At 40.5% G+C, this 13,233-nt stretch overlaps 1 protein-coding gene, 1 non-coding gene and 1 pseudogene across 3 annotated transcripts in view; 2 read left to right on the top strand and 1 right to left on the bottom strand.

The window, feature by feature from the left end:
* The window catches only part of BNIP3L (BCL2 interacting protein 3 like), a 37,109-nt gene extending 28,011 nt beyond the window's left edge, over positions 1-9,098 (top strand). For both annotated transcript variants that reach the window (XM_004707613.2, XM_045286907.1), the window contains exons 4-6: positions 4,401-4,504; positions 4,617-4,766; positions 6,464-9,098. In XM_004707613.2, the coding sequence (XP_004707670.1) occupies positions 4,401-4,504; positions 4,617-4,766; positions 6,464-6,512 (303 nt within the window). In that variant the 3' untranslated portion in view covers positions 6,513-9,098. The remainder of the gene's footprint in view (positions 1-4,400; positions 4,505-4,616; positions 4,767-6,463) is intronic.
* Positions 1,201-1,365, top strand: LOC115868412. The gene has a single exon (XR_004045583.1). It is a non-coding gene; the product is annotated as a U1 spliceosomal RNA (small nuclear RNA).
* Positions 3,550-4,365, bottom strand: LOC115868278 (annotated as a pseudogene).
* Positions 9,099-13,233: the final 4,135 nt, after the last annotated feature.

The raw sequence follows: 13,233 nt of genomic DNA, 5'->3' as shown, positions 1-13,233 counted from the left end.
TGATGCAGTCAGACACATTACATGGTAGCGTTGCTCACCTCCGCCCTGCTTGGTGGTTCTCCTGGGGGGAACCCGGCTATGAGAGCAGGAGCAGCCTCGGAACTCGAGAACCAGGGAGCCTCCTGGCCCCCGAGAGCTGGAGAGAGCTCCTGGCCCCAGAGCTGGGGAGAACCTCCTTTCTTTATTGCTAACCACGCATTATATCACTTTAGGGGGACATGATTACAGAATCACACGTCACAGGAAGGGGCAGTACAATAGGCATACACATTGTAGGAAGGGATCTATGATAGGCATAAGCGTAACAGGAAAGGATGAGCTAGGGGTGTGCCTATAGGAATGGGAAGGTCTAGGGATATACATGTGACAAGATGGGCGGACGCTAGATTCGTGATGGCAGTCTGATCTTGTTCATCCTTGGGCAGGTTTGACCTCTCTGGTGTCTCCTACAAGGAAACAGACAACTACTGCCCTTATCAGAAGGGAGTGGGTGGGCCCTACTTGTTGTGGGATAAACAGTGGTGTCTGCTTGGTCCAGACAGCTGATAACTCTCAGGGAGAATGACCCCCAATCCACTCTCAAGCAGCTAAGTCTGGCATATATTTGGGGGAGACAGCTTGGGAGAAATCCTTCTGTTTCCCACAATTAAACATGCTCTATTAAAAAAAATCCCCATAGACAAATAAGAAGTGAGACTTTGTAGTAATGATTCAGGATCACACAACAAATATGTGATAGAGGTAGGCTTGAAACCAAATCTGAGTGTGTGACCCTTGTGACCCTGTTCCTTTTATTAGAGGAAGCCTCACAGATATCAGGACTGCTCACAGATGTTGGGGTGAGGAAGGCTAAAGTGGTACATTCAGAAAAAGACCATTCAGACCATACTTTAGAATGCTAGTTTCCCTAGCGTCCCAGGTGCGTAGGTGAAAGCAGACTGTAAATTGACCCCTGAAGACATGTTGGCAGTATGCTTCTGAAGCACAGAGGCCCGTTGGGCCATGTTTGCAGTTACACTGAAAATGCCCTCTCTTTTCCTCAAATAGACGATAGGGACTTCCATGTATGAACTGGCTAAAATGATCAGAAAAATGTAGGCGTAGAGAAAGAACTACGGTATCACTGCCATTGAGTCAGTTCTGACTCAGCGACCATATGGGAGAAAATGAGGTTTTCTATTTCTATAAAGAGGTACAGTGCCACTTACCTGGCAGGGGAGATACCATGCTCACGAAGGTGGTTTTCCCAGCACCAGGCTTATCCATTGCACTCCAGATGTGCTGACCCCTGCGATTTCCCACGCGTGGGAAACTCGACTGCATAATTTGTGGTCGTGGGGGGGACTGCGTTCACGCTCTCCCTGCATAATTTGTGGTCATGGGGACTGCGTTCACGCTCTCCCTTGGGGAGAAAAAAGAGTGACAGTGCTGAGGAAGATGAGACTTTCTATCTGTAAAGACAGCCGCAGAAACCCACATGGGGAGTCCTACTCTGCTTCCCCCAGTCGCTGGTTATTAGCATTGACTCCATGGCAGTGAGGTGGTTTGTTTTGGGTTTTTTTTCCCCTTCCTGTTTTGTTTTTTAAGGATTGGAAGTAAATCTTACAAAGTGGTAAATTTAGGACCAGTAGAAGGAAGCAGTTGTTAGTTGGCTTTGAGATGGTTCTGGTTCATGGTGACCCTGTATATTGCAGGGAGATAATGAACAGAGGAACATCTGGTCCTTCTTCGGGTGACTATTCTAGGGTTTGTGTTTGTTGTTTGTGTTTTTAAGTCCAAGAAAAGTATATGAGCTTTCTAAAAATACCTAACATTTCATTTTTATTCTGTTGAACAGGATTAAACATTACCTTGTTTAAAAGCTTCAACTTAAAATTTTAAGCAGGTTTAATGAGGGACAAAAATTGGACACTAGAAGCAGAAGTGCAGTGTGCGGCATAATTTCATATTGTGTGTATACACAGAGATTTTTAAAATTGCTAAATCTCATTTAATGTTTACAGTGTTAATTTCAAAGAGCCAATTCATGCTTCTGAGTAATCTCAATACCCCATGGAAGAAGCTTAATTCGAAATGCATTGGGTATGCAATCCATTGGAATTTGCCATGTTCAGCAGAATTCGATAACTTCTGGGATAGCAAAAATCCACAGGGATTTCATTTGGGCTTTGACAGTAAAAGGGAGACTCTCTAAATGTGGAGACTGAAGCTACTGTCTTCCTGATGCAGTCATTTCACAGAAAATTAAACCCATTGCTCTTGACTCAGTTCTGACTCATAGTGACCGTACATGGCCCCGTAGACCTGCCCCATGTAGTTTCCAAGGCTGTGGTCGGTCGTACAGAAGCAGGCTGCTTCCTTCCTCTTTCTCCTGGGGAGTTTGCAATGCACAGCCAAGCACTGAACCCTGCTTCACCAGCTGTTTCTCCACAGAGTTCTAGATCTGCATCTGCAGACCGTCAGCAATAAGGCATTGGGATATGTCCAGCTCTGCATTTCTTAACTAGCTCTTAAATGAATGAAATCTCTGGTCAAAGAGAGAATTCTATTCAAACAAAGTAACAAATCAAAGCAAGTTTGGCTCTGAGGCGCTTTGGTTTAAGGTCTTAATACCCCACTCTTTAAAATGAATAAATAATGCTCTATTGTTTTATGAATTTTTTATTTCTGTGGGTTTTATTGAAACATGTTGGTAGAAATTTTGATTAATCTTGGCCTAAATCTTTTAATTTTAGGTTATCCTTAGCAAAAAAAAAAGATTTATTTGTTATTTATTTGATGAGATAGATGCCAAATTCTGCCTCAGAGTAAAACAAATTTCAAAATTTTTGGCTGAAGTAGTTTTGAGTGAATCATGGATAGTGGACATTGAATTGTCTAAAAAAGAATACTGCTTTCAGGATCGTAAAGCCTCGTGTTTAAGGATGGTGGCTCTAGAGACAATTTGGTGGATTTCTGGGGGATTTATTTACTAGCTACATACTTAAGGCAAGGATCTTACTTTACCTCAGTTTCCTTATCTATAAAATGGGACCTTAATGGTTATTTTTTATAGGGTTATTACAAAGTAAAAGGAGTAATGCATGAAAAGTATTAATGCTTGTCTCTTGAAAAAATGCTTAATAAATGCTGTCATTATTTGTTATTTATTACTATTGTCACATCTTTTTTTTACTCATCACTTTATTCTTGTTAGCATATTGTTTTAGTATGTTCCCTTTCATTTATTTTTTATTATGGAACATTTGATATGCATACAAAAAGTAAAGAGAATAATACAATAGACCACCATCACCCAGATTAAACAGTTATCAAGATTTCACTATATCGTATTAAGCATTATCGGGAGAAAGAGGCTTTCTACTCCCTTGAAGGGCTAGTGTCTCAGAACTCAACAGGGGCAATTCTACACTGCTCTATAGGGTAACTGTGAATCAGAATAAGCTCAATGGTATTGAGCTTGGTTTTTGTTGTTGTTTAGTTAGCATTATATAGTGAAATAAGCTTTAAAAATTTCTTTTTAATTTAGCTTGGATGAAACAGTGATGCTCACTTGAGTTCTTTTAAAGATACTTTCCCATAACCGCTCTGCGGGTCACCACCTCTTCCATGAGCTCATCCTGAGAAGCCTCCTCTCGATCCCCCTCTGTGGCCGTTGCCCATACTGTTCCTCCGACATGGCTACTTTTATTTCACATTTACTAAGACCAACATTGTGATACTTCTTGTCTATTATCTTCACTGGTTTTTTCCTTAAAGGTCATAAGGCAGAATCCACGCCTCTTACTGGTTTTGTCGTCTCTGGGGAGTTGTGTAGATTCCAGCTCACCAAAACCACTAAAGTGCCGCCGGTGCGCCCTTCTTTTCTCTTCAGCTGTATCTGTTATGTTTTCATGGCTTTGGCCCTTTTAGGGTCAATCACATTCCCATTCAGTTTATGTTCTTTCTGATCAATAATCTTATCCACTCCCTGACTCTTGAAATAGCACAAAACCCAAACCCCTTGATCGCCCTGTGATAGGATCCAACTTCAGAGCACAGTCTTCAGCTTCACCAGATTTGGAGTGGTCCTTCAGATCTTTCTTTGTGGTGTCCCAGCTAAGACCCCCCGTAAACATTTCCATTCTTCCCGCTGTGCCGCTGCTGCGTCAGTGTGTCCTGGAGAGGAATTTGAATGGCCTTCATCCTCCTCATTCTTGTTGGCGTTGACCTTCACCCCCTCCAATTCAGCACTGATCCTTAGATCTTTGTAAGATACTTTCTTTTTTTAAAAAATGGCATGATTCTTACATAAAAATTACGGATGGTACCTTCTTTTGATTTTAGTATACTTTTGCCCAGATTTGTCTTTGTATTAGAAGACATTGTTCCCTCTTTAAAATCTAAGCTCTTCTTTCTAGTCGGAAGAAGACGCTGCAGAAGGCGAGCGAGAAGGCGAGGCCATGCAGAAGAGTGTCGAGTGGGTCTCTGACTGGTCCAGCAGGCCCGAAAACATCCCTCCCAAGTAAGTCCTCTGCGCGTTGCTTTCTGCGTGGTCCTGTTTCACTCTCCAGTGCGCAAGACCATGGTCTTGGCAAGTGTATTTCTGACACCCACCTCTGGATTTCTTCCTCCAGGGAGTTCCACTTCAGGCACCCGAAACGTTCAGTTTCTTTAAGCATGAGAAAAAGTGGAGCCATGAAGAAAGGGGGCATTTTCTCCGCAGAATTTCTTAAGGTGTTCATTCCATCTCTCTTCATTTCTCATGTTTTGGCTTTGGGGCTAGGGTAAGTATTGGCATGCTTTTAAATTTTTTCCATTCATGTTATCTTCACCTTTTAGCTTTAGATGTAAGAAGTGTGTGTGAGGGCAGTCTGTATTACTATGCTTGAGCTGTTTCAGTGGAAATCAGGTGAACCTACAATTCTTAAAGTTGGTAGACCGTTGTTGGTCTGCCAATAAACATTTTTTATAGTTTTTTTTCCTTATTTAAACCCAAGATGTTCATATTAATCCCTAACGCTCATTTTTAAGGTGAGCTCTTCTATATATTTTTTAAAGCATTTTGAATTTTCTTTTGTTATTTTTCTTTGTAGTTGCTCAAGACTAACTAAATTTTACAATAAACTAATCTTTAGTGTATAAATTTTGAGGTTGATAGGAATAGTTTCCTCCCCCTCTTTAAATCATCTTTGAGTGAAATTGTTAGGTTAATTTTGGGTGTTACATTTTACTCTCTTGCCTTATAATCTTTTAATTAATTTTAAACTTGTAGTTCATTAACTTGTTGAGCATGTCTTTTTAATTTTGATTAGAAAAATGAAGAAATGTGTTTTTGAAAATTTTTCAGAGTTAAAAGTAACTTAATTTTTCTAAGACACGTCTCTTAGGCTTAAATTGTGCTCAGCGATCTTTTTCTGCAGACAATATGGAAAGAATACATCATCCTTTACCTTTCCTTTAAGAAGCTCAGCATATCAGATATACCCTTTTTATCTTTGGGGTACCCAGTCTGCTCTAGGGAGGGCAAGGCCAGTGAGCAGGCCCCGGGAGGTGGACAGTCTGTAGAGGAAAGGGAGTGTGTCAGTGCTGTGTGTCGGTGGTATGGGGCAGGAGCAGTTTAAATGGCTTCACGGGGTGGCTATACAGTAGTTCACTTACCCATTTCAGTAGTTCACTTACCCATTTTGTATACCACAATGTCATTTCCTGTTACAAACGGTTTCTCCTGCTGGAGTAAATGCGCTTATGGTTGTAGATGAATGCAGAAAAGAGGGTTACAAGGTGTTGATTGCTTTTCTTAAACTGGGAGATGAATCTAGTTCCTAGTTTTCCTTAACTTTGCTTATGCTTAGTTATTGTAAGGGTGAAATACTTGTCATATGGCATGGAAAAGTGATAAGAATTAAGACAGTAGGAATCCTCCTTAAAGCACAGGCAACCTTAATTTTTTCTTACACAGAACACCAAAATCATTAGACATGTTACTGTGTTTTGTATCTAAGCTGTCAGTAAAACTTATGCTTTGTAGGGACCTGTTCCCTCTGGCTTGACTTTGCCCAATCACTGCCTCTGTGCTGTCCAGCAGCCAGTACCCTTAACAAGTAAGCTGGTTATTCTATGGAACCAGTTTGACTGGCTGGTGACTGATGATAATTTCAGGGTATTGAGGAACCTTTAGAGCAGTGGTTCTCAACCTGTGGGTCGTGACCCCTTTGGGGGTCGAACGACTTTCGCAGGGGTCACCCAATTCATAACAGTAGCAAAATTACAGTTAGGAAGTAGCAATGAAAATAATTTTATGGTTGGCGGTCACCACAACATGAACTGTATGAAAGGGTCATGGCATTAGGAAGGTTGAGAACCACTGCTTTAGAGCCTCATAAGGACAAACATTTTAGTTTTTAAGTCAGGCCTTGACAAGCTGGCGTGGACCTGGACTTGCGGGAGCAGGTGAGACCTGATGTGCTCTGTTTCCTTTCAGCATCTATATTGGAAAACGACTGAGCACCTCTTCTGCCAGCACCTACTGAGGAAGAGAAAAGCCATGGGAAATGCGTGTGACCTGTGAAGTGGTGTTCTTGTCATATTAGTTTATTTGAACTTGAGACCATTATAAGCATGACCTGCCACCCTATTTTTACATATCCAAGTTCCAGTAACTGAAAATCCAGTATTTCATGTTAACTCTGTTGAGACATTTTACTAACCTCATTCCCTTTGGGGCCTGTAAGACACTTTAGACTTCCTAACAGAGTTTACTGTCTAGAAATTTGCAAGGGCTTCTTTGTGCACACGCCACCAGCAGATTATAATTTTGTCAACAATACTGTTGTCTCCTTTTAGTCACCACCAGAGTTAGACCTGCATCATTATTGGTATAAATTTACTCTTGCAAGATAACTACCATTCCACTCTTCAAATGAGTTCAGGTTAGCAAGTGATAATTAAGCTTTATTGTTGTTGTTGTTTTCCAAAAGGCAAGCTTCCCTAAACTTGAATTTATAGCAATTAAAAAAATAAAAACAAAACAAAAAACCAAAATGCAAGTTAAAAAGGCACCTGGGCAATAAAAAGTGTTTTAAGCCGGCTGTGGAGCCGCTGTTGTCTGCCCCTCCTTCGCGCCTTTCCAGGAGGCAGGCTGTGCAACAAACAGACTGAGGACTAAAATCACATCAGCAGACTTTCATACTAGTATATCGTAATGTCTTTTCTATGATATAGAGTCTTTATTTCTGATAAGGAATGTCTCAGGCCCAGAAATATATGAAATTGCTGTGGGATTTTTGTGTATGTTTTTAGCGGCATGCTAATTTTTCATAACTTTCTTTACTTTTATTTTTTATTTCTCTGAGAGGCTTTGGGATGCGTCCCAATCTGTGGTGTGAATGTGGGTTTCTCCTCTAACGCCTTTCAGCTCTGCAGATGATCGTTTCAGAGTTACTCCATCCACTGGGTGACTTTGAGACCCAGACTCTCGGGTACGGGAACAGTTGACAAAGTTCTGAGAAGATGCCCCGCCCTTTTTGCTTCTTGTCTCTCCCTTGTTCTTGTTGACCGTGTGATCTTCCCAAAGTCATTCCTGTGGCTCTGCAGGCACGCTGATTTTCTCACGTCGTCTTCGTCTTTTCAGTGAAGTCAAACTCTTGAAATTCCACAACTCTCAACAATTTTTTCCTTCAATGACACACTTTTTTCCTTTTTTTTCTAAAATGTGAAGCTTTAGGACCAAATTGTTAGAACGCATCAGGATTACCAGTTACTTCAAGTAGCTTTTATTGGATTTCAGAACACACAGCATGACTCTGAAGGATACTATTAACTACACTTTTATATTTAAGAATGACTTTATGATATAGACATTACTATTGAATATTTCAGTGAACCGCTGTTAATTTTAAAAGCAGCCATCTGTTCCTTAAACAAAGCACGATGGATTGACTTGAATAAAGACACTACGACAACCAGGTTTGTCAGTTTGCAGGAACGAACTTTTTTTCTTTCTCCTGACAAGTTTTGCAAATTAATGTGTTATAGTAAAAAAGTTAAAAATTAATTTTCAATATCATTCCCCCCAAATATAGCTGTTATTCCATAAAAAAGATGATATACTCAAAATGATTTTCTGAATAATTTTTCTTTTTATTCTAGCATTTGATGATGGCTAAATAATTTTGGACATCTTTTTATATTTTACCTTATTTCTATATTAACCTTAAACCTGGCACCTTGATTTGCCTTCTATAACCTATTTATTGTAATTGTGCAAATTAGCATCTCTTGGAAACAGTCAGTCTGATGCCCTCTGACTTTGAAAAGGCTGAGTGGAAGGGAAAAGCTCATAGAACGAAGTAGACGGACCTTCCGTTGGACCCTGTTGGCATCATGGGAGAGGAAACGAAGTCTACTCAGAGCAGCTTTTTACAGGCATCACATTTTCTTCTTTCCAGATTCAGTAGTCATTTTATTGGTGGTGTGATTAGAACTTGGGTATATTTATTATTTAATTCTGCCCTTTTACTTTCTGTGAAATTATGGAATCTTACTTAAAAAATGAATACACAGTCATAGTAGGATTTGTCATAAGATGAAATAAATGCAGTATTTATTGATAGCTCTAACATATGGGAGGAGTGTGTGTATACCCTGCCCAGATTTGCATTAAACAGAAACAGATTGTATTATTGGAAAGGAGAACTCCACAATAACAGTTGAGATTTTGTTTCAATTAATTAATGTTTTAAAAGCTTTACACCTGTTTACAATTGGAGATGATAAGGCAGGCTTAATTTTTCTCATGTTTGAAAACTGGCTTAAAGTATTTGCAAATAGAATTATGAGCAAAATGCACAAACCTGCACATTGAAAAATGCAACAAGTTACCTTGATAGCAGTAAATTATTTACCATTATAAAAATGAACATTGGAAACTCAGCCAGTGAGTTGATTTTTTTTAAGTGAATCAGTTGCTGAAATTATTGGGGAATAACTGAGCCAAAGTGATTATGCATTCTTCATCTATTTAGTTAGCACTTTGTATTGTTATATACAGTTTACAATACATGTATAATAACTTGTAGCTATAAACATTTTGTGCCATTAAAGCTCTCACAAAACTTTTTCTGTCAGTCTGTCATTTTATATCGTGGAGAGTTACCTGTGCAAAAACTGCACATTTTCTATTACTGAGTTCCACACATAATCTGAGCGTCTAACAGGGCCCCCGGCATGATATAAATGAACAGTACATATACCCTCACAAAGCTCCTACTCTGGAGGTTACAAATGGTGAACTACATTAAAATTATGAGCATATGCCACACCAGGAGTTCAATTTGATTGAGAGAGAAGAAAAACATTCCCCTGCCCCATTGATTGACATCATCAACTGCAAAATTAGTTCAGATGGTGGTGGGAGGAAAGATGATTTCAATTTTGAAGGCACTTACAACGGAAGTATCTAGAGGGCATCTAGGTAAGTTGAACTTAACCAGTACACGCTAACACAAAGAGAACGCGGGAGAAAAGTTTAGAGTGAAAATAAAGTACACATTCTTAGACACACATGCGTTATGTAGTGAAGACTTCAAAAAGTTCATGGAAGAATTCCATTATATTTCATTTTTCACAGACGTTTGGAAGCCCCCTTGTTTTATATAATAAAGATTGGGTTATGGGTAACAAAATTTCAGGGGAGCCAGTGTGAAGATAGAGCAGGCAAGAACCTCAAGAAGGCCAGTAATAGTCTGGTAAGAGAATCCTCCAAGAGGAGGAGGTGGGGACCATTTCTTTCCTATTTTGTGGTTCTGATGAATTGAAGAGAAAAGTTTGAACTTGCCGAGAGCGTTTTCTGGAGCAGGAGAAGAGCCCTTTGGAGTCAGTTGCATTGAGTCAAGGAATCAGTAGAGAAGGCAAGGCGGGGCTCTTTGTAGTTGTGTGTTGGAGAAAGAACATCCTGAGGATTAGTGATTTAGGTTGGGTTTTAAATGGCACATATACTGGAGTGTAAGCCGACCTGAATATCAGCCGAGGCACCTAATTTTACCACAAAACTGCATTAAAAATGTGCTGAAAAACTCAGCTTAATTACGAGTATATATGGTAACAGTATCTGTAGACTGAGAGGGCAAAGGGAACTACTAAAGACGGAAGGGTAAGATCCCAAAATAAAGCAATCTGTTAAGGAATGTAGAAGAGAGCGTGTGGGATACAAAAGGTTTTTTCCCCAGGTTGTCTCCCCCAAATATATGTCAAACCTAGGATGCTGCTTATGTCACATGGTAAATGACTGTACACTTGGAGGTCAACACAAGCTGCTTAGAGGGTATTCTCCCTGAGGGTTATCAGCCATCTAGAGCAGTGGTTCTCAACATTCCTAATGCTGCGACCCTTTAATACAGTGCCTCATGTTTTGGTGAACCCCAACCATCAAAATTATTTTCGTTGCTACCTCATAACTAATTTTGCTACTGTTATGAATCGTAATGTAAATATCTGATATGCAGGATATGTTTTCATTGTTGCAAATTAAGCATAATTGAAGCATAGTGAGTAATCACAAAACAATATGTAATTATATATTGTGAAATATTTACGTGTTTTCCCACGGTCTTAGGCAACCCCTGTGAAAGGGTCGTTTGACACACCCCCACCCCCAAAGGGGTCATGACCCAGAGGTTGAGAACGGCTGATCTAGAGCATTCAGACTGTTTAGTCTGTCTCACCCTAAGTAGGGCCCACTCCCTTCTGATAAGATAGTGGATTGCCTCCCTGAAGGAGAGCCCAGAGACAAGGTAGAGCCCACTCAAGGATGACCGAGGTTAGGCTGCCATTTTGAGTTTAGGGTCCACCAATCTTGTCGCGTGTGCCCCTAGACCCTCCTCTTCCTATTACACGTACACCCCCAGTTCATCCCCTTCTTGTGACATGTATGGCTATTGTATAGCCCATTCCTGTGACGTATGTAGTTACCTGTAATCAGAGGGCTTGCATGCCCCTAAGTATATATAGGCCTTGGTCAGAAATAAAGGGCTATCTCCCCTCTTCTCCCTGCTCTCTGCACGAACCTGGCTGCTGAGATCATGGGTGTCGCTGAGGTGAGCATGCTACCATAAAATGTGTCTGACTCCTTTATTTTATCTTCTCTTCTACCTCTCCTATCTTCTGCGACTTTACTATGATCTTATATATTGTAACCATACAGTTAACTCCTGTGGACCTCCATGGATGTTAAAGGCTGGTCTACTCTTAACAAGAAAGCAACCTTCAAGACTGAAGAACCCTTAGGAAATGGAGAGGTGGGTGGGGAAGGGTTAGAAGGGGAGGAGTAAAAAGTTGGGGAAATCTCCATTGGGTAGTTTCAACATAGTGGGTTACAAGTTGGACTGCTAACTACAAGATGAGACTTTCTCTCCAAGTTTGTGTCGACTCTGTCCTATAGTAGCTGTGAATCAGTTGACTCAATGGCAGTGGTTTGGTTTGGTTTGGATTTCTATTAATATAGGTCTTTGAAGATGAGCATGCCGGAAACAGGCTATTTTCCAGCAGTGTCTCCTGATTTGAAAAACCAAGACTAAAGCAGAAATTCTTGAAGCCTTATTGTCACCGTCCACCAGTGCAACTAAAAACCGGAAAAGCAAGCTGAATAGACTGAAAGCCTTTTCTGGGCTCTGCTACTTTGCAGCCTAGTCACTTTGATGTTTGCATGCCTCAGTGCTCACATTTTGTGTGTATAAGCAAGGGTTGGATGAGAAGATCTCTTATGATGGATTTGGGGTTTTGTTTCTTAAGAGACCTTCCCAAGCAGTTTTAGGTCTACAGAAAATCTTTCAGAAAGAACAGCATGTTCCCATATACATACTCTTCTATACCTTCCTCCCAGGGCACAGTTTCTCCAGTTACTAACATCGCGCTCCTGCCTCACATTTGTTACCAATGGTGAACCACTGATGGTAGGTACACTGTTAAAATAGAAGCCCATAGTTAATGTGAAGGGCTTGCTATTGTACAGACCTATGGGTTTTTACAAATGCTTCTAATTCTGTGATTTCTAGTAATGGTTCAGCCTGAGAAGCTGGTTTAGGAGTTTATGTATATTTTAGAATATTTAGTTCATATTTGGAGGTTGGACAGTGTGTGTGTGTGTGTGTGTGTGTGTGTGTACGCACACGGTAGATACCTGCTTTTGAAAGTGGGTCAAGATGACAGACCAGAATGCAGTGAAGTCAAAATTCAGCATTCAAGAGTGCTAGATTTCAAACATTTTAACTTCTGCTTGTCTCAGTCCATGGGTGATTTATTGTTTCTTTATGCCATAAGAATTCTGAATTTCAACATATTAACTACTAGTGTCGACTAAAGGGTGAAGGAAATCTTGATTTAGGGATGGGGAGAGATTTGTAAAGAGAGCCTTGCCCTTTGTTGTCTACCGTTTCCTAGAACGATACTACTGTATGCACTGCCATTGAGTCGAGGCCGACTTGGCGACCCTCTAGGACAGGGTAGAGCTGCTCCGGTGAGTTTCAGAGGCTGTAACGCTTCAGTTTTTTAGACGAGTTTTTTAAACCCCCTCTTAATCCTTTGGAGCAGGGTTAGGCATTGGGTTGTGATCCTCAAGCTTGGCAGTTTGAAACTACCAGCCACTCCTTTGCAGTAAGACAGGGCTTTCTACTCCCGCAAACAGTCAAGTTTTAGAAACCCTATGGGGCAGTTCTACCCTGTCATATAGGGTCTCTGAGTTGGCATGAACTTGATGGCAGTGAGCTTTGATACATTAAAATCAAGGGGAAATAAGTTCTGCCAAAGGCTTCGTTTCTCCTGACGAGGAAATGAAAGCATTCACGAGAAGTTAACTAGCAGTAATAATTCCTATAAATAACTGGAAACGCTTTTGAGCTGTACTTCCTTTATCTCCAAAACTTCCATGAATTTTACTTAATGGATGCTATGTTCTCACACCCACTTCTCATACACAAGTAGGGAGAAAGTTCTGGATATATTTCATAAGGAAACAAAAGATTCTGACACTATAACTGAGCAACTCAGTTCCCTCTGCACTCCAGCCCTATGTCTAGTTACCCAGTAGACATTCCCATTTGGACACACACAGGTATTTCAGGCTTAACATATCTTGACTGTATATTCCCCACCTACTTTCTCCTTCCAGAATCTGCTGAAACATCTCACTTATCCTAAACAAACTTGCCAATCATTCTAACTGCTCTAGAAGTCAGTCAGCCACCATGGCCTACCTTC

The sequence above is a fragment of the Echinops telfairi genome, unplaced genomic scaffold, assembly GCF_000313985.2.
Source record: "Echinops telfairi isolate 266 unplaced genomic scaffold, ASM31398v2 ScPeMD7_9;HRSCAF=40, whole genome shotgun sequence".
NCBI classification, from domain to species: Eukaryota; Metazoa; Chordata; class Mammalia; order Afrosoricida; family Tenrecidae; genus Echinops; species Echinops telfairi.
The sequence above is the reverse complement of the archived record's forward strand: the minus strand, read 5'-3'. Positions and strand labels throughout refer to the sequence as shown.